Here is a 25,006-nt window from a genome sequence, read left to right as displayed (position 1 = left end):
TTGTATCATATCTTCCCTCTGGTGTGCTTTCCCTGTAGAATTCAATAGGTCTAGTCTTTTCCAGCTCCCATCTATTAGGTTTTTGAAGCCTCTGGGCAAAATTTTATTGCAGTGGTCCCCAATTAAGTGCTGTGTCCCCTTGTTTTTCAAAACCCCTGGTCTAAAATTATAGTCTGATTTGTAATTACATCCCATTCCTTCGCCCCCCCTCCCAATAATAATGAACATGGTAAAGTTCATCCTTCAGATATTAGCTAATTAAATTATCAGGAATAAATTGTTCAGTTAAACAGGTGTGTCATTTTATTGAACTGCAAGAATTACAAGAGCCATTTTTTCCACCTCGTGTTTTTGTAGGAGCTTAAAAATGCTGAAATAGCATTAAGAACACAGAAAACGCCGCCTGGCCTTCAACATGAAAATTCAGCACCAGCAGAGTGAGTACAGCCTTGCATGTCTTGCCTATAATAAGTGTTTTTATATTGCATGTTCTATAGTTAGTCATATATTGTATACAGGTTCAAGCCTTATATTGGATATGGGTTTAATATAAAATACACTTTTGTATCTGCATAGTTGGTTCACTCAGACTGTCTTGTATCTCATGCTAGAATACTGCTCAGGGAAAGTAAACTAAATCCGAATGTATTATTTTGATTCCACAAGCAGAGTATGATAATTGCTATGCATCCTTTGCAGAGATATTCTAGGGACTATTTCTCTTTTGCACATAGTTCTAAGGGATCAGCCTTCTGAGCTTCTTTCAAATAGATACCAAAGGGTGTAATAGTTCGATTCTGGCTGGACTGATTCCTCACTGTAATGGGAGATGTTTCCTGAGAAATAATTAGTGTTTTTCCTTTTAATTTGGGACATGATTTGAATATGGCCAAAATAATTTAGCTGGCTGGAAAGACAAATTCTTTAAATTGCCTTTTACAAGAAAAGGTTACTGTAATATGGTAGGCTTTCCCTGGCTTTGTTAACAGGGGGTGTATATAGACATGGGATTGAAGAGTTGGAAGGAAGCATGTTCTTCATCTAGTCCAGCCCCCTGCAATGCAGGAATCTTTCTCTGAATGTGGGGCTCAAACCCATGAACCTGAAATGAAGAGTCTCACACTCTACTGATTGAGGGAACTCGACTTCTCCTCCCCTACTCGTGATGGAGAGCAGTCAATGTGTACACAGGTTATCTGGGGGGGTTTTATCCTGCTTTTCAGCAGAAAAGGCTTCCAGAGCAGCTTATATAATTAAAATAAGACAGTTCCTGCCCACAGGCTGACCATCTGAAAGACGTGACAGAAAAAGAAAAGGGAATTGGACAGAAGAAGAAGAAAATAAGCGAATTCATGCACCGTTTCTGAAAGTTTAAAATTAGACATGAATACTTTCTGTAGAGTTCTTTATTCACTCCCATCATTTAAATGCTCTAAAATATACTTAATTTAGCTACTTCAGGATCTTGGTTGAACAGTTTGAAGTACAACTGCAGCAGTACAGACAACAAATTGAAGAACTGGAAAACCATCTTGCCACCCAGGCAAACAATTCCCATATAACCCCACAAGGTAAAAAGTTAGTGATTTCACCAGTTGCCTTAATTGATATGTCATACCACACTTTTTGCATCTGGCAGACTCGCAGGGATTTGTGTTCAGATGTTGCCAAGGCAGTAGAATTTGGACACCCCTTAGTGTCGGTTTGATTCCAAATTTAGGGCTGAAGATACAGAAGTTAACATAATTGCTGGGATCCATAAGGTGGGTTCACACACCCAAGTGAGGGCTGGCACCAAAGCATTACTTCTTTTCTTGCAAACAACCTTCACATATATGTCCTTTGACTACAAAACCCAAGCATTTTTTAAAAAATCTGAGTGAGATCCTGCAGGATCCCCTTGACCAATGTTCCGCGTGAAGAGAGGCTTAGAGGAGGTTTGAGTCTGTTTACATATTCCACTATTATTTGAGTTCCTATATCACTACATTGAGGATTTTGTATCATACTTCTCAAGTGTGTATGTTAGTTGAAATGATGGCCTAAGTCTAAAGAAAGAAATAATCTTGGTGATAAAACATCAAAAGGACTGTCACCTCCATTCTCTGTATGTTTAGAGACACCTTTTCTTCCCCCATCATATTTTGACAAATCCCCACAGCTTCCTTAATGCAGTGGTGGTTTTATGTGGTAGCTTTATGGCAAATTACATGGTTTCACTGTGAATTTATATTGCAATGTGACTTGATTTTCAAATTTCCCTGTCTTACAGATTTATCCATGGCTATGCAGAAAATCTATCAGACGTTTGTAGCTTTAGCTGCACAACTTCAATCCGTACATGAAAATGTGAAGGTAAAGATTGCTTTATAATGTAAAATTGTGACACGATTAACTGGCTTCTTTATGGAAAAAGTATGTTGATGAATTGTTCTGGCTCCTAGTTCAGACTCCAGTGCCTTTTTACTTCCTGCATTGTTGTATCTTCTTAGATTACTTTCTACTTTTTCTTTTGAAATGGAACATGTTGCTGAAATGTTCCTTGAGGGACATTAAAGCTAGGAGTTTTTGAAAGTTTTTCCCCCCCAAAGGTCAGACAGTTAGTCTAGCAGCTGTTTCCTGATGGCTTGCTAAATTCATAATGTGAAGTTTTTTAATTCTGAGAATCATGGGCTTTCAGAGGTACTGTTTCTTTTCATGGTGCTCAAGTTACCAGGTATCATTCAAAATAGTACTTGATAATCTTGAATATTTTTGAAGTGGAGCTGATTTCTGTCTTCATTTATTGTGAGGTAGCCAGATATTTACAGTAGGTGTCGCTATACACCTACTAGGCATTTAAACTAGGGAAACCAAGGATTAATTCTGTTGCTAGTAACATACTGTATTCTGTCGCCTGCTGTGTTGATATCTACTGTGAGTTCAGCAAGGGAAATCCTAGCTAGTTTTGTTGTAGAAGCATATTTATAAAAAATTCCCTCTTGCCTTTTACAATAAACCAACTCAAGGTGACTTGCAGTAGTAAAACACGATATAACAAATGCAATTAAACCAAAAAGATAAAACAGCAGTCCAGGAGATAAAAGGCCATTAAAACATCTTGCATACTATTTAAATGCCTGAGAAAACAGAATGAACTCTGCCCAGTTTTTGAAAGATAATGGAGTTGACAGCAGGCAAATGGGGGTGGGGGAGTTGCTTATCTGGGTACCACCACAGAAAAGGCTCCTCTGTTAGTTATTCAGCAGTGCCTGGAGAATTGCATTTCTCCAGAACCTAAACTGACAAGAAAGTTCATGTAGCAGAAGATAGTGGTATAGATATTAAGGCTTTAAAGGTCAAAATCACTCCAAACTGAGCCTGGAAACTGGAAATACCTTCAACATTTACTTAATATAATAAGCCACTTTGAGCTTATGGAAATGTAAAGGTAAAGGTAAAGGTACCCCTGCCCGAACGGGCCAGTCTTGACAGACTCTGGGGTTTGTGCGCCCATCTCACATCTATTGGCCGGGGGCCAGCGCTGTCCAGAGACACTTCCGGGTCACGTGGCCAGCGTGACAAAGCTGCATCTGGCGAGCCAGCGCAGCACACGGAACGCCGTTTACCTTCCCGCTGGTAAGCGGTACCTATTTATCTACTTGCACCCGGGGGTGCTTTCGAACTGCTAGGTTGGCAGGCGCTGGGACCGAGCAGCGGGAGCGCACCCCGCCGCGGGGATTCGAACCGCCGACCTTTCAATCGGCAAGCCCTAGGCGCTGAGGCTTTAGCCCACAGCGCCACCCGCGTCCCTTATGGAAATGTAGAATATACTTTAAAAAACAATACATCTCTAGTATTTTGCTTCCGTGGATCGCCTCTTATCTTTAATAACTGCTAATGCACTTCAGGGCCTGTTTTCCAGTTTGTAGCGTTGCCATTGTAAATGTTAGCTCACTTGGTTAGAGCGTGGTGCTGATAATGCCAAGGTTGCAAGTTCGATCCCCGATATTCGATATTCCTGCATTGCAGGGGGGTTGGTCTACACCAGGCAAACTCGGCCTTCCAGGCGTTTTTTGGTACTGCAACTCCCATCATCCCTGACTACTGGTCCTATTAGCTAGGAATGATGGGAGTTGTAGTCCCAAAACATCATCAGGATCCCTTCCAACTCTACAAGTCTATCATTCTATGGCAAACCTTTGAAAACTGTATGATCAACTAAGATAGCCTTTGCTGTCTTTTTCAGATGCTCAAAGACCAGTATCTTGGTTACAGAAAAACCTTTTTGGGGGATGCTGTGGATGTGTTTGAGGCCAGGCGAGCGGAAGCAAAGAAGTGGCAGACGGCCCCGCGTGTTACTACTGGACCGACCCCTTTCAGCAGCATACCAAATGCCGCAGCTGTTGCCATGGCTGCAACACTTACCCAGCAGCAACAGCCTGCTACAGGTCTGAGTGCATTCAAGTTATAGCTTTTAGTGTTAACACAAATGGTAAACTTGTACGATGTTTTATATGAGGTCTTCCTTTGTGTTGGAAATTTTTTTAAAAAGTTGTGAGTAACAGTTCATCAGAACGTAGGTAATAGAAAAAGCGAGATAGACTTAGCAATAATTATATACCCAGTATTTAATCTTGTGGTTTTTTATTTGTAGTAGCTTGTTTACTGTATTACTCAACCCTTTCGAATGTGAGTCTTTGTCATCTCTGAATACACGTAGGAGAGCCTTATCTCTAAAATTATGACACTATTGTATAAACTTTCAAATTTGTTGGGAAATCCTAATTCAAATTTGTTTTTCATTATAGCACTTTGTAATTTGAAATTATGCCTCAAAAGGTAGACGAATGTAAGGACCATTAAAAATATTAAGAGAGTTGATTAAAGTAGTTCAGAACTGTGTATAGAAATTGGGGGGGTGTAATTGAGGTGTTGATCAAGGGTGAGCAAAACATGGGTAGAAATTAAACAACTTGGGGATGGAGATGTTGACTTACACTTTATAAAATACTCCAACAAGATATCTTACTGACTGACATATGGCAGTCTAGGTGCTTGAAGTGAGAAGCTAGGTGGCTGCTTATTTTAAAGTGCCTACCTTCCAGGGAGTTCGGGATCTGCAGGTTGCATTTAGAGAAACTCTGAAACTAGATGACTTTGCCTAAACATGGGTCTGAGCCCATGTAGCAGTCTCCCTTCTGGACATATCAGAGTGTTTCCTTGGCTCTTGGTGTCCTGTCTCCATCAACCACACCTTTGTGTTTCTAATGCTGGGCAAAAAGCAACGCAGAGCATTTCTCCCTAGAGAGGTATTAAATGAGGTGCTGCTGTTGTAAGTATTGGGATCTACAGGGTATTTCCAGCTTTAACATACAGTTAACTGTTGACAGCTGGATACTATAATAAGTGAATCCACATAGAACATGATGAGACCGAAAGGATTGCTACATCCTTCTAGCTTACTGTGGCAATGCAATTTATTCTTTCCCTAGAAGTGTGCCGAAGTATGGCAACTTTGGAATGCATTTCCCAGTTGTTGGTTTTTTATGGAGGGAGGTTTGAATCTGATCTTTAACCACCATAGTCCTCTAAAATCTTTTTCCAAAGCTGTTGCAGCAATGCTGCCTAAACACTTTGTAAAATAAGGGGAAAGCACTTTACCTGGTAGGAAACCTCTCTCAGAATCCAAAATATCCTTCCTTGGAAGTGAAATCCATTGATTCAGTGGAGCCTGCTTCCGTAGAAGTATGTGATGGATTGCTGCAAGTGGGATGGTTGCAAAGGCCTGTTTAGTTTCGATTTTCTTTTGCACTTCGGTAGTGTAAAGCATAGAACAGAGCTTCTGTGAGTGGGAGGCAGCTGCCCCTTACAGAACAGAAAAGGCACCTTTTGTATCCAACCTTTTGCCTTTTCTTCTAGTACAAAGGCAGCAAGGTAGGGAAGCGAGTATTTGAATTTGTGCCATCACTGTAAATTGTATTAGGCCTTGAAAAGAGAAAATTGCAAAAAAAAAAGAAGAAGAGAGGAGGCCGTTAATTTGGAGGTGCAGGTGATAATGTTATAGCAGTGTATCCTAAATGATATAGCTGTAGATAACTGTGAATATTGAAAGTGTCGACAGAATTTGGAAGGGCCGTAGCTCAGTGGGCAGAGCATACGCTTGGCATGCAGAGGTTCTAAGTTCAATAAAGGTTGAGGTTTTTGGACAGCAGGGTTAGTAAAGCCTCAGACACTGGAGACTCGCTGCCAGCCACAGCCATTTGCGGCTGTGTGGTTTTCCACCAAAAGTAGCCAAGAGGTCGCAAAAGGTATTGCTCGTTCTGTGAACTAACTGGCTGTCTTCTTCGATTTGTGTTAAAGAATATTCTGTAACTTAAATGTTAGTGAGGTCTGGTATTTGTGAAGATTCTTGTATTTATGACATAGGGGAGTTTCCCTGGAATAGAAAAGTAAACTTCCCTGAAGTATGGCAGCAGAGGCCATAGGGTTGGTTTTGTTTTTTACAATCACGCTCCTTTCAGAAGTCAAACATTCAGTGTTAATGAGTTTTGCCAGCTCTAGGATATTTTCTTAACTGGAAACAAATGCCTGTGAAATGGTTGAATAGCTGGGAATAATGGTGACTGCTCCACTGTAGCAGAGTGCCTCACATTCTGCTCAGCACAGGTTGTATTAAAGCTGTTTAGCCTAGGTAAAGTAGGAATTAAAATAATTTATTGTCTCCTTTGATAGCTGTGTCATCAAGACGTTTTCAGGTAAAAATAGTTTAGTGTAGTTACTGCCTTAAGTGTGTGTTGCTACTGACTAAGCAATCAAGATTTGATTGGCTTACCTAAAAAGCACTTTGCCTTGCTGTGTTCCAACACCTTCTAGCACCTAAAGTTTTAGGGATACCCTAACATGTTGCTGTCCAGATGCTGTTGGACTCATCTATCTCCCATCAGTCCCAACAGGCCTGGTCAATGATGATGGGACTTGTAGTCCAGCAACATCTGGAGAGCACAGCATTGGCTACCCTGGTTTGTTGTGTCATTTGACTCTGCAAAGGGTGCAATCACTGGAAATATATTCGCTGGAATGAATGCCTGTCCAAATCATAACACTTCATAGGACCCTGTGCTTGAGCTAGTTGTGTAGTTAAAATCCAATGCCTTACCACAAATTGAAGCTAAGCTAGGGTTAATTCACTTTATTTTGAAATAGGCTTAGGCAATTTTGGTTGCACCTTTATTGTCAGTACGAAGAGACTTGAGCAATGATATCTTGCAAACCTGGTAGGGAGCGTTGCTGATGTTTACCGTAAACGGGCTCTTAGTAGTGAGCTCTATTTATTTAAACTAAAATTGCTCCTTAGGAGAAAAATATATAATTTTTAAAAAATATAATGCAGGTAATTATAGTTTAAACTATTTCATAACATGTGATCCAAAGGTGACAATGTTTACTTACATGTTTTGGCATGGACTATCTCTAGTGTTACCTAAATTATGTACTCCTAACTTTTAAATGAGAAGTTATTTGGTTTTCTGGCGGAGTCGCATTGATTCGAGATTGCCATTAAGTTGAAAGTTTGTCAGCTTTAACTATGAAATCCTGTCCCCCCCCCCTGTAACTTGAATATAGGTCTGTTTTGAACTATTTTTAAAATCTAAAGCATGCTTTTTATGCAAGCTTGGCTTGGGGGACTTTGGTGTCATCAAACTGTTTAAAGGTCTTCCACCAATGGTGCCTCCTAGGATGGAAAACTGAGACACTTCCTTTAAAAGAGAACACTGGACACTTTTTTTGTTAGAAGCCTAACTTACTTTGGATTGGAATTTTTTAAAGGAGCTGCTAGGTAGAGAGTATATCAATTTGTTTACATCTAGTTTTTATCTGTCAATGCAATGCTTGTTCTTTGAAAAGAATAAAACGTTAGATCCTGGCTAAATTAGTTCAATTTGGTTCCCACTGAAATTGGTGGGATAAATTAGTCAAGACTTTCCTTACTTCCTACTCCTTTCAGTAGAAATTATGTTCAACTGGCTTGGTCTGGATCTGACCCAAAATCTTTAGTTAGTGTATAGTGCATACTTGGAATACAGAAAGAACCTCAACTTGCCAAATAAGTGCTAAGTACTAATTGCAAGTTCACAACTCTAGTTGCCCTTTACAGCATAATTCTACCTTGAATATAACAACCTCATTTTTGCATTGGATCACCTAAGGTCTGGAGATGTTCCTTTCAAAAGATGCAATGCAGAACAGTGCCTTTTGCTTGATATTTGGCTATCTGTTTAATTAGCAGTTGTGAGAGCTTGAATCTCAAGTGTTTGTATATTTACAAGGCCAGAAGGGGACCATGAACACTGTCTGATTTGTACAATACAGCCTAAAAAATTGTCACCAACTATTTTATTTTATTTTCAAATGGCAGTCATGGTAGATGAATGTACTGTAATGCAATAACGAGGCAGAAGAACTTGACAAATTTTAATTGGGAAGATCAATATCCAAAAAGGAAAATTGAAAACCCCTAGAATCCTGAGTACCTTTTGATAATTAAAAAAAACTTGCTGGTGATCATATTGCCAGTTGTCCTTTACTAGCATGCATTAGAGTCATTGCAGGAATACACAAATATGAAGACGCAGGCAAAGTATTTGAACTTGTCAAATCCTTCAAGTTTAACTAATGCACTGTTTGCTGTGCTTAAGGGTAGGAATGCTGACTGTACTGTGAAAACTCTTAAGTAGCTTTTTATAAGTTATGAAATTAACCTCCAGATATTTTGTTATAACTTATTTATAATGAGGGGCTAGTACATAGTTCCCTCCCCACCCCACCCCGCACAGGACAATGGGTTAAAAATATCCATTTAATCTTGGCATATAAGCATGGATTTTGGCAGTGTGCATATGTAGGGAAACCACTGTCTCTAATCTTCTAAATGATGTTAGAAATTTCTGAATCTGAAATCTTGAATGTATTGGTTAAGGTACACATCTGTGCCTTTTCTGTAAATGTTTATTTAAGCAGGCAAAATGGTTGTAAATGTAGCAAAGTTCTAACAACTCAGTAACTATCTTTTTTTTGTGTGAACCAGTTTTAATTGTCATGTTTTGACTTGCTCTAAAATGATCAATAAATTTAATAAAACAAAGTCATTGTCTTGTGTTTTATCAACTTGTTTCACTTTGTTTTTGGTGGGTTGGTTTTTTTAAAAAAGAACTTGGATAAAATACTCAAATGAGTATTTAATATCAGAAATTTATAACGTGGTAATTTTAACCATGTTCCTATAAAACTTGATTTTTAAAGAATCACTTCTAGCTGCTTGTAGGATATTCAGATATAATTCCAGCAAGGAGCAGAAATTCTAACTTACATGCTGAGTTGTCATAATATCATGGTTTCATGCTGTGGCGTAATATGCTAGGCTTACCAGTAGTTTCATCTTGTATTGCATTTCGTATCTTAAGAAATTACTGATTCGGATGCTAAGATAGTTTGGGGAGGAACTATTATGAAAGTCTGGGTGCTTCAGAAAGCGTTTGTTAAGCTGTGATTATTTACTCTCTTTAATGGAAGGGTTTACATCATGGATCTCTGTTGCGAAAGAGTAAGGCAAGTTTTGTTTTCATTTTTTTTTACACCAGGGCCACAGCCGTCTCTGGGAGTTAGTTTTGGAACGCCATTCGGTTCAGGTATTGGCACTGGCTTGCAATCAAGTGGCTTAGGGTCTTCAAGCCTTGGAGGTACACTTTAACTTTTTCTAATGTTTCACTGAATTACTACTATACAGCACTTCCTGAATTGAACTAGGCAGCACACATCACCCGTAGAACTAAATTCTTAAATGTCTTATGCTAAATAAGCAAAATCAAGCCCCGCAATCCACATGAATTCATACAAAAGCACCACCAGCCTCTGGTTCTGTACTCTCAACTTCCCATTTTGGATTAGAAAGCCTATTGCAATTGTAAGCACCCATTGAGAGAGTGGGACAAATCTACCTTTCTAGTCCTTATTTCCCTATTCTCAGCCAAGATGATCATTTGCGTTGCCATCTCCATCATGCACCCTTCCACTTAATCTGCCCTGATCTCTATGCTCATTTGGGCATAGATTTTGATAGTGTGAGATCACCAAGACTTTATCCTTCTTAGAATACATCAAGGCATCTCATCTAAACCACTTCTATTTAAACAGACATTTTGTGGGATAGAGATGACTGGTTGCCTAAATGTATATTTAGGCTCTGTTCTTTTGTGTTTGCACATAGCTGTGCTTCTATTATTTGACATGTGCCTTGATCGTAGGGAATAGGATGCATTTGGAACCTAAATTAGTGCACGGTTCACAAAAATATAATTTCACTGTTGTCGGTACCAGCTTTTTGGCCTATTCTGTTTATATGTTTTAGGATCTACTCTGGGAATTGGCTGGTACAGCACACACTTCATCCCCTGTTGCTGATACGCACAGTGATGTGTTCCATTTTCCATTATGCCTGAGCAACCATGAGGTTGATAGAGCTCTGCAGATACTTTAGAATACTCACAGCAAAACTGCATGTGAAGCATGTGTTGCTAAACTGGTGCATTGGCAAATTTCCCTTGAAGAAATGACCCCTTTGCCATCTCCTGGTCTTTAAAGTCTGCACATATTCTGTGCGTGTAAATACTAGTTATTGTGTGAGTGTGTACAGGAAATCTGTGGAGAAAAGGAGAATAAACCTAAAGCTGTCAGAAACGCAACAAGAATCACCATATAAAGTAGCTGAGATTAGCTGCAAGAATAGAATAGCAAACCGAGAGGTGCTAAAAGCATTGTTAAAGGATATCAAATCTTTTTAAACTTGCATGAGCTGCAGTGTACTACTTTGCCATTTGTGTTAGGTTTCGGTCATGATTCTCCCTTCACCTCCCGTTTCCAGAAATGGAGGTGTAAGCGCAGCTCTCTGTAGTTTCTGAGTATACATATTCCTGTTGCTCAGTAAACTACCAGCCCTATGTGGTGGGAGCAAGTGGAGTGTGAAACCGGCCTTCCTGAAGATTCTTGCCAGGTTATTGCTATTTCCAGCAATGGGAGATGCTCCACCCATTTATTGCCCTAAGTGGAAGTGTGGGAGTTGAGATGCAAGACTTCCTTTCCAGCCATGTTTGGGGAAGAAGGTGGGCGTTTGATTGCCTTCTTAGTGAGAAGGCTGATGATATCTTATGCATGCTTGCTTGAAAGCAGGTCTGCTGAAATCATAGCAGTATTTTATTTTCTTACAAGTAAATTCTATAAGTGGGGGTAAAACCCTTGTCTCCCAAAGCAGAACATTGGAGGGAATCTTACTTGTTATTTACTCAACCTTGGGTTTGACAAGAATGCCAAACTACCTTCTGCGTCTGTCCCCAAATGTCTAGTCAAACACACGGCCTTCTGCAAACACATCCAGATTTGACAAAGTTAGTCCTTTAACTTAATCAGTTGAACCTACTATGCATCTCGTTTCCCTAACTTCCCTAATCTATTAAGAGCAATTGTAGAATGTATGTCTGCCTGCAGACTTTTCTATTTAATCAGACTTAATAACAAAGTCTCGTGCAGATAAACTCCTTTTTTAACCTTCCCATGGCAGTTCAATAACAATAGCTCCAATGCTGCAGAGTATATGTTGAAGAGACATTGTGGAAGGCCAATTCTTGAAAGCAATCTAGCCCTGTGTGTATCTTAACGTGTGTTCCCTGTCTTCACTATTGTTCCACTAGGGTTTGGAAGTAGCTCTGCTTTTGGAAGCAGTGGCACGGGTGCACCATCTTTTGGATTTGGAGCTACAAATAAGCCTTCAGGAAGCCTTAGTGCAGGTTTGTTCTGTTCTGAGTGTTAAGGTATTATAAGTTATCAATACCTAACGCATGGCATCCACCTTAGTCATTGCATTCAAATCTTCTGTTTGTGGAAATTATAGTTTTCAGAATGGTATTGGAAGCTCCCATTTGAAGAAGGATAATTTAGTAGATTAGAAAAGTGTTTTTCATTTCCTTCTCGCAAGCTCAGTAGTGCGAATCCATAGGCCCTTCCAAGGGAACTTTGGGCTTGCTTTTCTCAAATACTGTCTCCCTCAATGCTGCATAGCAAATCTTTCGAAAATGAAGAAAACGGCATTGTAGGGTATGATACGATAGATTTGCTACTTAAAAGGAAGAAGTCATTTCAGCAGCCTTATAGAGACATGGTGATGAGCTAGCTATAGATGCAGCCATACTTTTCGCTGGAATGCAATTTTGCATACTAGCTTGTTTCAAAAGCACCAGTTTCTGCCAGCTCATTTATTGCTAGCTAATCTAAACCAGTTATTTCTCCGAACCACTTGCACACCTCTCAGTGGAGCATTGGCAATTGTTTTATGCCTCTTTGCAGTAACTTTGTAAGTTTACTTTTGAGAAAAGCAAATCCATATCTCTTCTGGGAGCATGTGACTAGCTGTATGGTGGTTCATATTCTAGCCTTTGTCCATTAAAAGGACTCGAAGTATCTGCTGCACTTTTGGGGTAAAAAGTAAGAGTTGTACCTAATACGTTTCCCAAACTGGGTACCCCTCAGGGTGGATAAGGTCAGGTTTTTTGGATTATGTAGTCTTTACGTACAAACCACTTAAATACAAAAGTAGCCCTATTGGAATATGCTTCAGAACTTAACTGCACCTGCAGAATCAACTACCCTCACTATAGACTCTTCCTCCCCGCCCCACTGAATGTAGATCTGATGTTTAATCAAAATACCTTTCCTTGAAGTTATTGTAAGCTAATTGGCTATCACCATCAACTCATGGTTGCAATGTTAATTGGATTTCCAGCTTAATTATTAACTTCCTTGGATGGGTTTAATGTTAGGGTGGAATAGAAAACGCTTAACAACTATTGACAATATGTGCAAGGAACTTTTTCTCATCAGGTAGCTTCATAGATTTGCTCCTCACTTCATGTTATTGATTTATTTACCGTTAGAATATTTCTAATCCGTCCTTCATTTAAAAGCTTTCCAGGGTGGTGTGCAGAAGGGTGAATAAAATTAATTTTCATGACATGCAAATAGAATTTCAAGCCAACCAATAAATGTAACAAAGTAAAACAAAGCTAAAAACAGAATACCACACAATTCGAAAAACCATTTAAAATGCCCTAGGCAAATGGGAAAGGCTTCACTGAAAACCAGGTAATATCAGTGCCAGATGTTCTAGAGTGGCACTCTGACAACCTCCTTTGTTAAAGCATAACATACCTCTGCTAAAGATGGTACTATCCAGATTTAGTGTTTCTCTTAAGTATCTTAGTTTTTCAGGACATGCCAGGTCCTGTTTTCTGGACTCATCGGAAAGGAAGAGAGCTTCTCTTCATGGCAGAAGGGTTCTAATGTGCTGCTTCATTTAACAGCTGGTTCTCTCTAGAAGCAGCACATAAGGCCTGAGGTTTCTTAGTCCCAGTTACTGGGATAAGAAGGGCTTCTGTTTTTTGTTTTTCTAAATTGAGCTGTTGCCATTCCTTTTCTGTTGTCTGGTCAGATATTTTTGTATATGCAGGTGGTCCCAGTGTCTGGCTCAGGGGCACAATATGTAATTGGCTCTGCCCCCTGAGCTGCCAATTTCCATTTGGCATGACCCCCCCCCAACCTGGCTCCAGCTGGTGTACCTGTCAGTTCTAGTGAAGAAAAGAAAAAAGTACATCCCATAAGCCCTGGCGTCTGTCCATGCCTGGTTTAAAGAACCAGAACTTGCTTATGACCTGCCTGAAATTTATTCCACAGCTTCAGTACAGTAGACTGTCCCTAGCTGCCTTGGCTAGGAGACTGATGTGATCACAGAGTCTCTCACGTTCAAATATTTTCCCCTCCTCTACAAGGCTTTGGCAGTTCGAGCACATCTGGGTTTAACTTCAGCAATCCTGGCATCACGGCATCTGCTGGCCTGACCTTTGGGGTGTCCAACCCAGCCTCTGCAAGTTTTGGCACAGGAGGACAGCTTCTCCAGCTGAAGAAACCCCCAGCTGGGAACAAGAGGGGGAAAAGATAAATGTGAAAAGGGGGGTGGGAGGGCTAGGGTCAGAGAAAAGGGACAACTCATTGGCCTAAGTCATCCTGGGGGGAAATCTATTTTTTTAAGCTGATATATAGTAGGTGCTCTGTGTCCTTGGAGATTTATAACATTTTGCTACTTCTTCCCATTCTGGATTATAAAACGTAATTGTAACAAACAGCTATTTTTTGGGTGACTCAGAACTCACGTAAGAATCCTTTTTTGTGGGGGGGGGGATCATAGTTTTTAGATATGCACTTCATTATTAAGAAACTGTGTAAAACCATCTATTTAACCTAAGATTAGTAACAGGATATTTTTGTTAATATGCTTTAAACCATATAGAGAGGTGCATAATTGGTTTCCTTGTACAGGTAAAGTATATTCTAGTACAAATGCTTGAGTCCATGTCTTCTGTTTCTTGATATGGCCTTTTAAAAAACATCAGGGTGGTTTTGTGAATATGTGTGTAAATATATACAGTATAAACGCACACTCGGATATGTATATGGGTACATACCATGCATTTCAGACCTTGTCTTGTAAGACAGAACGTTTTCAAGTTTGTGTTTTGGGTTCTTTCTCCCCTCCCACGTTGTGGCAGCATATTGGAAAACCAGCTGTAACATTTACTAGTGCATGTGAGACATTGTGGGCTGTTTTGTCTGTTTTCCATTTCTGTTTTGTTTTCCATTCAGTGCTTTGAATGAACTGGATGTTCAATGTAAACGTTCTCAGACCGGTTTGGTTCTCAGCTGTGACAGTGTGTCTTTGCTGTACAGTTGCTCAACTGCAGCCACGCGAACTACAGGTAGATTTTTGGAGAGCTGATGACCGATTAGTGCATTCTGAAACGGCCTTAGTTTTCACAAACAGCTCACACAAGCGGTGTGGTCTCGCGAGAAGAATACATGGGAGTGATACCGCAGATGCTTTCCAAAGGATGCTTTGAAGATGCAGAAATGTCTGCCCATAAAAATCAGTGTGCTGCTCTCCCATGTTGGGCTGTTCACATGAGCAGCTCATGTGCACAAGTGGTTTGCATAAGATGGGGATGTTTTGGAACAGATGGGTCCACTTAAACTTAGGGCTCACTTCCATCCTAGAGCAGACAGTCTCTGCTTCTCTCCTCATTCTGCATGAATTGATGCTTAGGCATGGTAAGAGGCTACGAAGGGTCAATCACGGCAGGACACTTGAGAGCAAACTACAATATTTGACACAATTACAATAGTAATAGCCTTGCATTAGTTGAGCTGTATCTCCAGCTCAGTGAATGTTTTAAAACAGAAACAACAGGAACATTTATTGCCTTAAATGAGGGACTACAGTCATAGTCCTTGAACTGTGTTGCCAGCACAGACCCCATTCACTGGGGCTTGTGCTAGGCCATCTCTTTTGAGGGCCGGGCTGTAAATTAGCCCATCATATCATTGCTCTGTGTGTGTGTGTGTGTGTGTGTGTGTGTGTGTGCGCGCGTGTGTGTGTGTGTTTGTGTACAGAATTTTTGTGAGGTCTAGCCTTTTTACACACAGAATATTTTGTATATAACTCCAAGCAGATATTCGTAGTTCTCATCTGGGCACCTTTAAAAACAAAAAGATAAGTTGTGCACGTATGTATTCTCTGGTTTTGAAGTTGGTTGCTTTCAGGCATTACTATTTTTGTAAGTTCTGCCAGCGTTTTTTGTCTTCGTTGGACAGCAAGTCATCTGGCAAATGTGTGAGTCCTGAGTGTGATGCATACAGAAGTAAGGGGAATAGCTTACTTAACACAAGTCTTTTCACCTTTATATATGAAGTATGGGCCGTTTTTCTTTTGGAAGGAGGAAGAAATTAAACTTGACAGAATTAAGGAAAACTTAAAAACAAATTTCAGGCCACAGTTCTGTTTTGAATTTGTATTTGGGCTCCAGCAAAAAAGATGTGCAAACTTGGATGTATGTTAACTGCTTTTTACAATATTAAAATGTTAAAATTTCTTTGTATATAATTTGTGAACCTATTTTTTTAACTGTGTTGTCTTTGTCCATATGTGCATCTTTTCTGTTCTACAAATAATAAAACGGATTGAAGTGTGATGTGTCAATAATACTTGCATTTGTTTCTGGATGGTGTTTTCATTCCTCCTGGGCTGTGATCCCCCACACATGATATTGTACTCAGTGGAAAATCGGTGGTACTGATTCAAACAATATGTTTTCTGTTACATAAGAACAACCCTGAATGTTTCCCAATATGCATTTGTATGGCCAGTGTAACATATGAACCAATCCAATCCCTGGATTTAACCAACAGCAATTCCTTTCAGTTCAATTATTTTCTATACTACCCCTCTGAGGATCATGGAGCGGTTCACAGTATTAAAAACACAAAATACATAACAGTAACAAAAACAATACACGCACCCCCAACAGTTTAAAAGGCCATAGATTGTTTAATTCGCCAAAGGCCTGGTTATAAAGTTTTTGTGTGGCTCCTAAAGGCATATAATGCAGATGCCAGCCGAACCTCCCTGGGGAGAGCATTCCACAGATGGGGAGCCACTGCAGAAAAGTCCCTGTTCTTGTGTTGGTGTCCTCCCAACCTCTCATGGGGGAGTCACATGAAGAAGGACCTCAGGTGATAAACACAGAGTCTGGGTATGTTCATATGAGGAGAGGCAGTCCTTGAGGTATTGTGGTCCTGAGCCTTTAAAAGGCTTTATAAGCCTCGATCACAATGGACAGAAAAATGCACTGTTGTAATACTTGGAGTTGCTGGTGTCCTTTGTCCATTATATTCACATCCACAGTTGTGTTGCTGAAAAACAGTGGAACTGAGTGTGGAGAAAACACCCTGAGTCCTCCCTACACTTAGGAACCTTTTACTGATTTGGCACTTGGGTTGGATAGATCCCAATTCAGCATTTAAATATTTTAAAATTTTGGCAAACTCAGTACAATTCTATGCTTCATGTTCCTTTTTTTAAAAAAAATTACAGTATAGGGTTGGTATCAGGGATCTGTTAGTTTCTAAGGCATCTCACACCATACCTTGCAACCTTTATTTTTTGTCTTCAGCTCAAAACCTGGATAGATGAATTAAAATACTGAATGATTCGTATCATTTGTTGTTTCAACCACTGGCCATTACAAAAGATCATGAAAAGTTATACTTGATATTGGACGTTTGGTAACTTTAATACCTTGGGTGATAGCTAATTTTAGTCATGAAGTGGAATCCTTATTTGCAGTCTATATACACACAGCTACTTCCCCCCTGAAATGGTTTACAACATCTCTGGATAAGGAAATGCGATGTCTGTGTACTATTTCTATGTAGTTTGTGCAGGAGTTCCATATGTGCAGGCGTTCCCTCACTGCGAGAAGCCAAGTTACAGGGAACCAGGCAGAGGGCCTTCTCAGTAGTGGCGCCTTCCCTGTGGAACACCCTCCCACCAGATGTCAAAGAGAACAACAACTACCAGGCTTTTAGAAGACATCTGAAGGCAGCCCTGTTTCGGGAAGCTTTTGATGTTTGATGTATTATAGTATTTTAATATTCTTTTGGAAGCCGCCCAGAGTGGCTGGGGAAGCCCAGCCAAATGGGCGGGGTATAAGTAATAAATTATTATTATTATTATTATTATTATTATTATTATTATTATTATTAGGATTGTGTGCTTCAATGGGATACACACTGAACATATTTTCAACAAAGAATACATTAGCCCTTTACCCAGGGCTCTTTGTTGTAGTTTTTCTGAGACACAGCTACCCCTCATGAAATTGTTATAATTTGTATCTGGATAAGTAAATCAAATGTTTGACTTTTTGTTTCTGTGGTGCTTATGTAGGATTGCCTAGTGGTTCAAGTCCAGCTCCTAGGGCATCACCTGTTGCAATGGGAAATATACCAAAGATATTTACAACGGATTATGCATCAGGTAAATTTTGCAACCTTAACGTTGCCGCAGGGATCTTTGTTTTTGCTGCAGCACCAAGCAACTCTGCATGGAATTGTTTCAATTTGGTATCAGGATAAGAAAAACAGGTGTTTGACTTTTATTTCTATGGTGCTTATGCAGGGGTTTCGAGTTCACCAGGTCTGACTCCTATTGCATCGTGCACTTCAGTAGGATTTTCACCGAACCCATTCACGATGAATACGCTAGGTAAATTTGTTAGTCTGTAAGGTGCTGCAACGGTTTGGTTTTTTTGCTGTAGCACAAACGCCCCCACCCCACCCCACCCATAGAAATTGTTTACAATCAGATGTTTGTGTTCTATTTCTGTGTGGCACTTATGCAGGAATTCCACGCCCAGCACCCAGTGGATCATGTACTTCAATAGGATCTGCACCAAACATACACTTAATGAAGAATGTGCCAGGTTAGATAATTGCTATGACATTTATGCTCTGGTTCTTACTATGCTTTTCAGCTCAGAAAGGAGGGCGTTTATTCTGAATGGGTTTCCACTGTACAAAGTGTTTTACAGGTCTCGTGTGACTTTCCCCAGAGACAAGGAGATAGATGTCAGATTACAAAATATTAGCTTGCTGAAATCTGCTTGGCAAGCTGTGTAGATAATTGGGGTTTGAGGAACCTCTGGGCCTGCACTCATATCAGCCCCAGCAACTATGGCCAGTGGTGAGCAATGAGGGGAGTTGTAATTCCACAACATCTGGAGGGCTAAATGCTCTCTGCACCTGAGATAACTTTTCTCTAGGTCTTTCCTAGCTAAAGACAAATCTTACCCTACCTGAAGACATGCATTGTCCAGCAAGAGTGGACCATAGTCCACTGGTACAGAATATGCTTTGTTTTCCCTCCCACCCAAAAGAGAAAAGTTTGGGCTCAATTCTTTCAACTCCAGCTAAAAGATTTGAGGTGGGATTATTCCCCCACACCCAAACTTGCTGTCTGAGTCTTTGGTCAGGGAGGAAAGCACTGGATTATATGGAATCATACATTTTTTAGAGTGGAAAGGAACTCTGGGGTCCCCCCCCAAAAAAAACACCCCCTCTGATCATTATATCCACCTTGCAACCTTCCTTAGCTATCTAATGAAGGAGAATTCACCATCTTCTGAGGCAATCCGTCAAACAGCTCTTACGGTTATGACTGTCCCCAAGATTCTCTTACTTGCAATTTCCACTAGTTAAGAACATGTTTCACCACAGGAGGCAAAATGGGCTGTTTACATGCCTTAATCCTGTCACACATTATCATTACCACTAGGTGGCAATAAGTGCCTAGTAGTCCAGTCCCCCGCCCCACTCCAATATCAGTGGAAAGACTTGGGACCTCCTTGCTTTTCTGAACTGATGCTACTACTACCAAAGATTTTCTATCCACCATGCAGAACTCCACACTCGGCTCCAATTCAGCAGGCACCTTCTGCTTTTAAGTGAAAATAAATACATTAGGAGCTCCAGCCAGAGAATTCCCATACAATATAGGAAGCTGCCTTAATACTGAGTCAGACCATCTATCTCAATATCGTCTGCACTTACACCTGTTCTGCCCTATATATATGTAAAGCAGTATTTAAACAGTCATGACTTCCCCAAAAGAATCCTGGGATGTGTAGTTTGTTAAGGCCGCTGAGAGTTGTTAATAGACCCTTATTCCAAGACTAGTTTAACAATCAATCCCTCTCCACAGAGAACTCTGGGAATTGTAGCTTCGTGAGGAGAATGTGAGTCTTTCTAACAACTCTCAAAGAAGAGTTGCTATTGTTTTGTTTTCTATTTATTTGTGCTTTTATCTTGTCTTGTGAATCACCTTGAGAACTTTGGATGAAAGGTGGTATATAAATTTAATAAATAATGACAAATAATGCGTTCCGGCCTTTCTGGCCCTCAGGACTCTCACCAGGCCACGCCATTCACTGGTCCTGCTTCACCCCTTCCTTGAGTGTTTTTGCTTGGCTGAAATGTGTTATTGCCCTCTGATAATGCCTCTTTATTGCCCTAATGGAGGGTGCAGAGGAGTGTCGTGTGTGCGTGTGTGTAGAAGCTGGCCTGCTGTAAAAAAAAGGGGAAAAAGATGAGATTTACATGAATTGCTCCTCCCACCTTTGTCTCTAGCCACACCCACCACTGGCATGTGATTCCTGGAAGTTTGCTTTTGGAAGGGAAGGTGGCCTAATGCATGAAAATTATTCTCCATCTCCTGGCCTAAATTGTTTTTTCTCTTTACCTCAGGCATCATTAAGCGGCGTTCACCCGTAGCGTTTAGCACCATCCTAGAAAATGGGGAGGTTACACCAACGAAATTAAACTAAGATGCATTGAATTCATCTCCTGGGCAAGAAATGGCCAGTTTCTCCCCCCCCCCCCGCCCCATGCCTTGATCCTAATACAGCACTGATACCAAGACCAGACTTTGTACCTGTCATTTTTTCTCAAGAGTTATTACAATGGTGACCTAGGCTTCTTGATCTGTGATTACATCCCTAACAAAGCTTAAAATGAAGGTAGGGTTGCCAATAACTTCTTGGCACGTTCCTGTGCCTTTAACAGCAGCTGGTTCTGCAGCAATTGATATCTCTGTGTTATGGGAAGCTTTGCCTGTTAATTCCTGCATCTCAATAAGCTGTTAAAAGCATAGCTACAGAGGCAGTTTGAAAAGCTGGCAGTCCAGAACAAAGTCACATGTTGAGCATTTATGTGCAGGCTGTCTCCTAGGAAAGCAAGGATACAGTTATTTGCCTTATCCTGAAAACCCAGAGCAACCGGGTTGCTTTGTGGTAGAACTGCAAGCATTCTCAGAATAACATGGTTGCCTGGACCCACTTTCTAACTCAAGGCCAGCTGAGGTAGCTTTTCTTGGTGTGTGAATTGACCGTTTCACATAACAAATATTTTCCATCAATGAGTTTTATTTTTTCCACATTCCAGGCAAGTAGGGCGGGGGGACCTTGGGCCAAATGTGGCCCTCCGAGAATCTTTATCTGGCTCTCAGGACTCTCCCCAGGTGCCACCCTTCCACAGCTACACCTTCCTCCAGCGTTTTTGCCTGACAGGAATGTCTCTTTGATTCTTGCTTGCCTGGATATAGGCTAGGGAGAGTTGTGTGAGTGTGTGGCCTACTATCCAGAGGTAAAATTTGCATTCGTTGCTCCACCCACTTTTGCCTTTGGCCTTGTTCACCACTATCATGTGACCTCTGGAAGGTTGGACTGAAAAATGTTCCCCAACTCTGACATACACCCGTAATTCATTATTATAAATGGATGAAGATATGTAATTAATCATGTTCTGCACAATGCATCCATAGTTACACCTTCTTTTTTATGTTGGTTCCAGTGCAATAATAATGGCATAAAACTTTTCCTTAAAATTGTATCCTTTCCTCCTGTAATTGTATTTCATAATCTTGATAAACACATGACAAATATCCATGCTACTGCTGGATGCTGCAGACTGAGGCATGGAAATTATTTGTGTAACTTGGTGACCCAGATGGCAACTTGCTTTGCATGACCACCATGGTTTATGAAATGAACAAAGGAAAACAGCAGTTTTTGCAGCTGAAGAGACAAGCCCACTATTCGTCTTAAAAAGTGCCCTGCCTCTTCTGCATTGCTGCTGTAGCAAAACAAGAAGCAACTCCTTCCTTTGGATCTCAGCTTCTTTCTGTAACGAAATAGAATCCTAGGTCCATGACTTTCCTTTCTGAAACATTTGTGGCTTTTAAACCATGGCTTTATTTTAATAATTGCACTTGACATAAAATCTTCGAACCGGCTAAAGGCTGGATTAAAATTCTATGGTGTTGATTTCAAACGTTAAGGCACTCTCGAAATTAATTTTAAATTGCAGCTGGGTTCATGTTAGTTTAACTCATAGCCCCATCCTGCATCTCATATGTGGAGACACAGATGACCTCATTTCCAAGTGCCCTCAATTTTACACCTTCCACAAGCTCTGTGGCTGCTAAATAAAACAAGACCAAGGTCTTCTCTCCCCTCCACCCCAATTTTCAAATACATCTGCAATGGGGAAAGCAGTATGGGCTCTGCCATTGTGTGTTTATGTGTCATTCTCTCTGTGTGTATATAAACATACACAGAGTACACACACCATTGCCAAGGTTGTGTGCACGCGCATGTGTATTCATGAAATGAATTAGTATTTTATATGCAAAGTCTCTCCCGCACTCATCCTCTCAACTGTGCTAGGTGTAACTTGTTGTTACCGTTAATTAACGAGTTAACACGCTTATAATACCCCAGCATTCTTTCTTAAAAGTAAACCAGTGAACTAAATGGACCAAACACAGACAAACCCATTTTTGAAAAAGCAGTTAACTCATAAACATAACCAAACCTAAAGCTTATATTTGGTTATAGACATAATACAGTGGTACCTCGGGTTACAGACGCTTCAGGTTACAGATGCTTCAGGTTACAGACTCCGCTAACCCAGAAATAATACCTCAGGTTAAGAACTTTGCTTCAGGATGAGAACAGAAATCATGTGGCGGCGGTGTGGCAGCAGCAGGAGGCCCCATTAGCTAAAGTGGTGCTTCAGGTTAAGAACAGTTTCAGGTTAAGAACGGACCTCCAGAATGAATTAGGTTCTTAACCCGAGGTACCACTGTACCAAGATGGTATTATTGGGAGGCTGATTCTATCTCCTCTGAGGTATAACATTGATCTGGGCAGGCTGAATGTCAGGGCCCAACAGTTAACTTCCATGGTCCTAGGACCCCAACAGACCAATGAACACTGGCATCTGCCCTGGGACCTCCATGCCAGCTGGTTATGAGCCACCATTTTTAATTTCCGACACTGCCCACCAGGCATCCGGCATAGGGGTACTCCCTGCTCTGACTCCCGGACCTCGCTTAGGCTTGGGTGGAGAAGCAGGGAACTGGAGGGGGCAGGAAGGTCAACCTGCCTGTCCCAGCCTCATCCCCCTGATGCTCGCTTGGTCACTCTGCCTGCCCCCTACCACTGCCTGTCCACACGTGGGGGAGGGGGGTCACCAACTTCCAAGCTTCCTATATCTGGAGTCACTTTGCACACTCACTCTGTCTCCTCCCCATGTGCCCTTCCTGTTAAAGTGGGTTTGTTCCCCCCCCCCTTTTATGCTATTTCACTTATGCACGCGGGGGCTTGGAACATAACCGCCACGTAAGTGGGGTAGGGGGAACCTGTATATCCCTATGTTATTTATTTTCTTTGTGGCTGAGTGTGCCAGCCTTTGCTATTGGAGGCCACATGATTGAAAAGTAGTTCAGAGTGATGGCTACTGCAGAAATTGTTAGAGAAAAGGCTGGGTTTTACAAGAGAGAAGGTAGCTGCATAGTCATTTTACACTGCAATCCTGGTAAGCCTATTTACTCAGAAGTAAATCCTGCTATGTTCAATCGGGCTTACTCCCACGTAAGTGCAGCCATACAGTGCAAGCTACAAAACACGTCTATACCCAGGCACATGGAGTGTTATTGTGCGAAATGATTACACAGAGTTATTCCCAAGATTGTTGCCTTCATTTCTCAGCCCTCCTAAGGAATAGCAAAGGAAACGAGTCAAGAAAGAAAACACATTTTATTGAGATGTAAATTACATTTTAGCTCTGTGTATTATTCAAATCTGTTGCTGTGGAAGAAAAGAATATTTACCCGTCTTGGGTTGCTGCTGACTAAGGAAACAGGGGCAGGGGGAGGGAAATCACTCAAACATAAATATTTTATAGAGACACTCTCCAATATTTCTATTGTTAGTGCTGCTCCCATCATCTATTATATACCTATTGCAGTGGACATTCAGGGTGCTTCCAGACGGCCATGATTTTGGGGTGGGATTCAGTCACATCTTAGCAAATTAACGCTAAGTTGATTGAGAGGTCTTGCACAACAAACCTCTTCCCCCAAATATTGGAAACCCCCCCTGCCGCAATAATTGCTAGGGAAATGTGCTGGATAGTGTGGGGTAGCATTTGCCTTGACACAACATCATCTAATCTCCCCAAAAACAAGATGTTGTTGTTGTTTAGTTGTGTCTGACTCTTCGTGACCCGGACAATCTCATATCAGGATGGATGCTCAACAAGCAGGTTGTCTGGAAGAGACTCCAGGGTGCTCCAAGACATGTATCATATTTATTGTGAGATGAGGATTCCTCATGCATGCGAGGTTTTTGCAGCAAACACAGGATGTTGTTCACATCAAATGCCAGCCCATATGCCCCCCACCAGTGTTGGTTATGACCTGTTTTTGGTATCTTATAGTCTGCATATGCTAAATTGAAGCAACGTCTAGAAGCCACAATAAGCATTAAAGCATACAAGTGAAAACTAGGAGTCGTTCCCAACATTTCTTGTAGTCAAGGATGAAGACTCTTGTGGCCCTCCAGATGGTTTTGAACTTCAACTCCCATCAGTCCTAGCTAACATGATTAATGGTTATGGATGATGGGAGCTGTAGTCAAGTAATGTTTGATGCGACACAGGTTACTCATGGCTGTTCTATATCCGGTTATAAACATAAGCATTTTCTAGCCTTGTGGCTGGAAATCCAAACCAGGGTACACTAGTACACACTCTCTCTCTTACAGAAGGGATGGGGAACCTGTGGCCCTCCAGGTATTACTGGACTACAACTCCCATCATCCCTGACCATTGGCCATGCTGGCTGGGATTGATGAGAGTTTTTCTTTTTTATCTACACAGCAGACTAGTCAGAACAACAACAAAAAGCAAACTAAAGGAAAATAAAAAGCTATTGTTTTGTATAGTTTGGTGCAGCAAGAGAATAGCCACGTGAACAGAAAGTGCTCAGAATTAATAATAATCCTACAAAAGCAAATACAACTTGATTTGGAGCCAGTCCAAGAAGCCAAATCATGGGAGCATTTTCCTAATCAAGCTATGGAAATAATTTTGCTCATATCTTTATATTTTACAACAGGAGTGAGGAACCTTTGGCTTGCCAGATGCTGCTGAACTACAACTCCCATCAGCCCTACCAAACATGGCCAATGGC

General features: G+C 40.9%; 1 protein-coding gene across 3 annotated transcripts in view; it reads left to right on the top strand.

The window, feature by feature from the left end:
• Window positions 1-20,391, top strand: part of NUP58 (nucleoporin 58) — a 34,974-nt gene extending 14,583 nt beyond the window's left edge. For 2 of the 3 annotated variants that reach the window (XM_081197951.1, XM_081197950.1), the window contains exons 10-19: window positions 358-437; window positions 1,453-1,571; window positions 2,273-2,355; window positions 4,229-4,430; window positions 9,621-9,719; window positions 11,724-11,819; window positions 17,864-17,953; window positions 18,095-18,181; window positions 18,318-18,398; window positions 20,218-20,391. In XM_081197951.1, coding sequence (XP_081054077.1) covers window positions 358-437; window positions 1,453-1,571; window positions 2,273-2,355; window positions 4,229-4,430; window positions 9,621-9,719; window positions 11,724-11,819; window positions 17,864-17,953; window positions 18,095-18,181; window positions 18,318-18,398; window positions 20,218-20,297 — 1,017 coding nt within the window. In that variant the 3' untranslated portion in view covers window positions 20,298-20,391. Of the gene's footprint in view, window positions 1-357; window positions 438-1,452; window positions 1,572-2,272; window positions 2,356-4,228; window positions 4,431-9,620; window positions 9,720-11,723; window positions 11,820-13,853; window positions 16,107-17,863; window positions 17,954-18,094; window positions 18,182-18,317; window positions 18,399-20,217 lie in introns of those variants that run through there. The other variant, XM_081197952.1, reaches the window with a different exon arrangement.
• The last annotated feature ends 4,615 nt before the right edge of the window (window positions 20,392-25,006 follow it).

Source organism: Podarcis bocagei (genome assembly GCF_964188305.1).
Source record: "Podarcis bocagei genome assembly, chromosome: 6".
NCBI lineage: Eukaryota > Metazoa > Chordata > Lepidosauria > Squamata > Lacertidae > Podarcis > Podarcis bocagei.
This window is presented reverse-complemented; position numbering and strand designations above follow the sequence as displayed.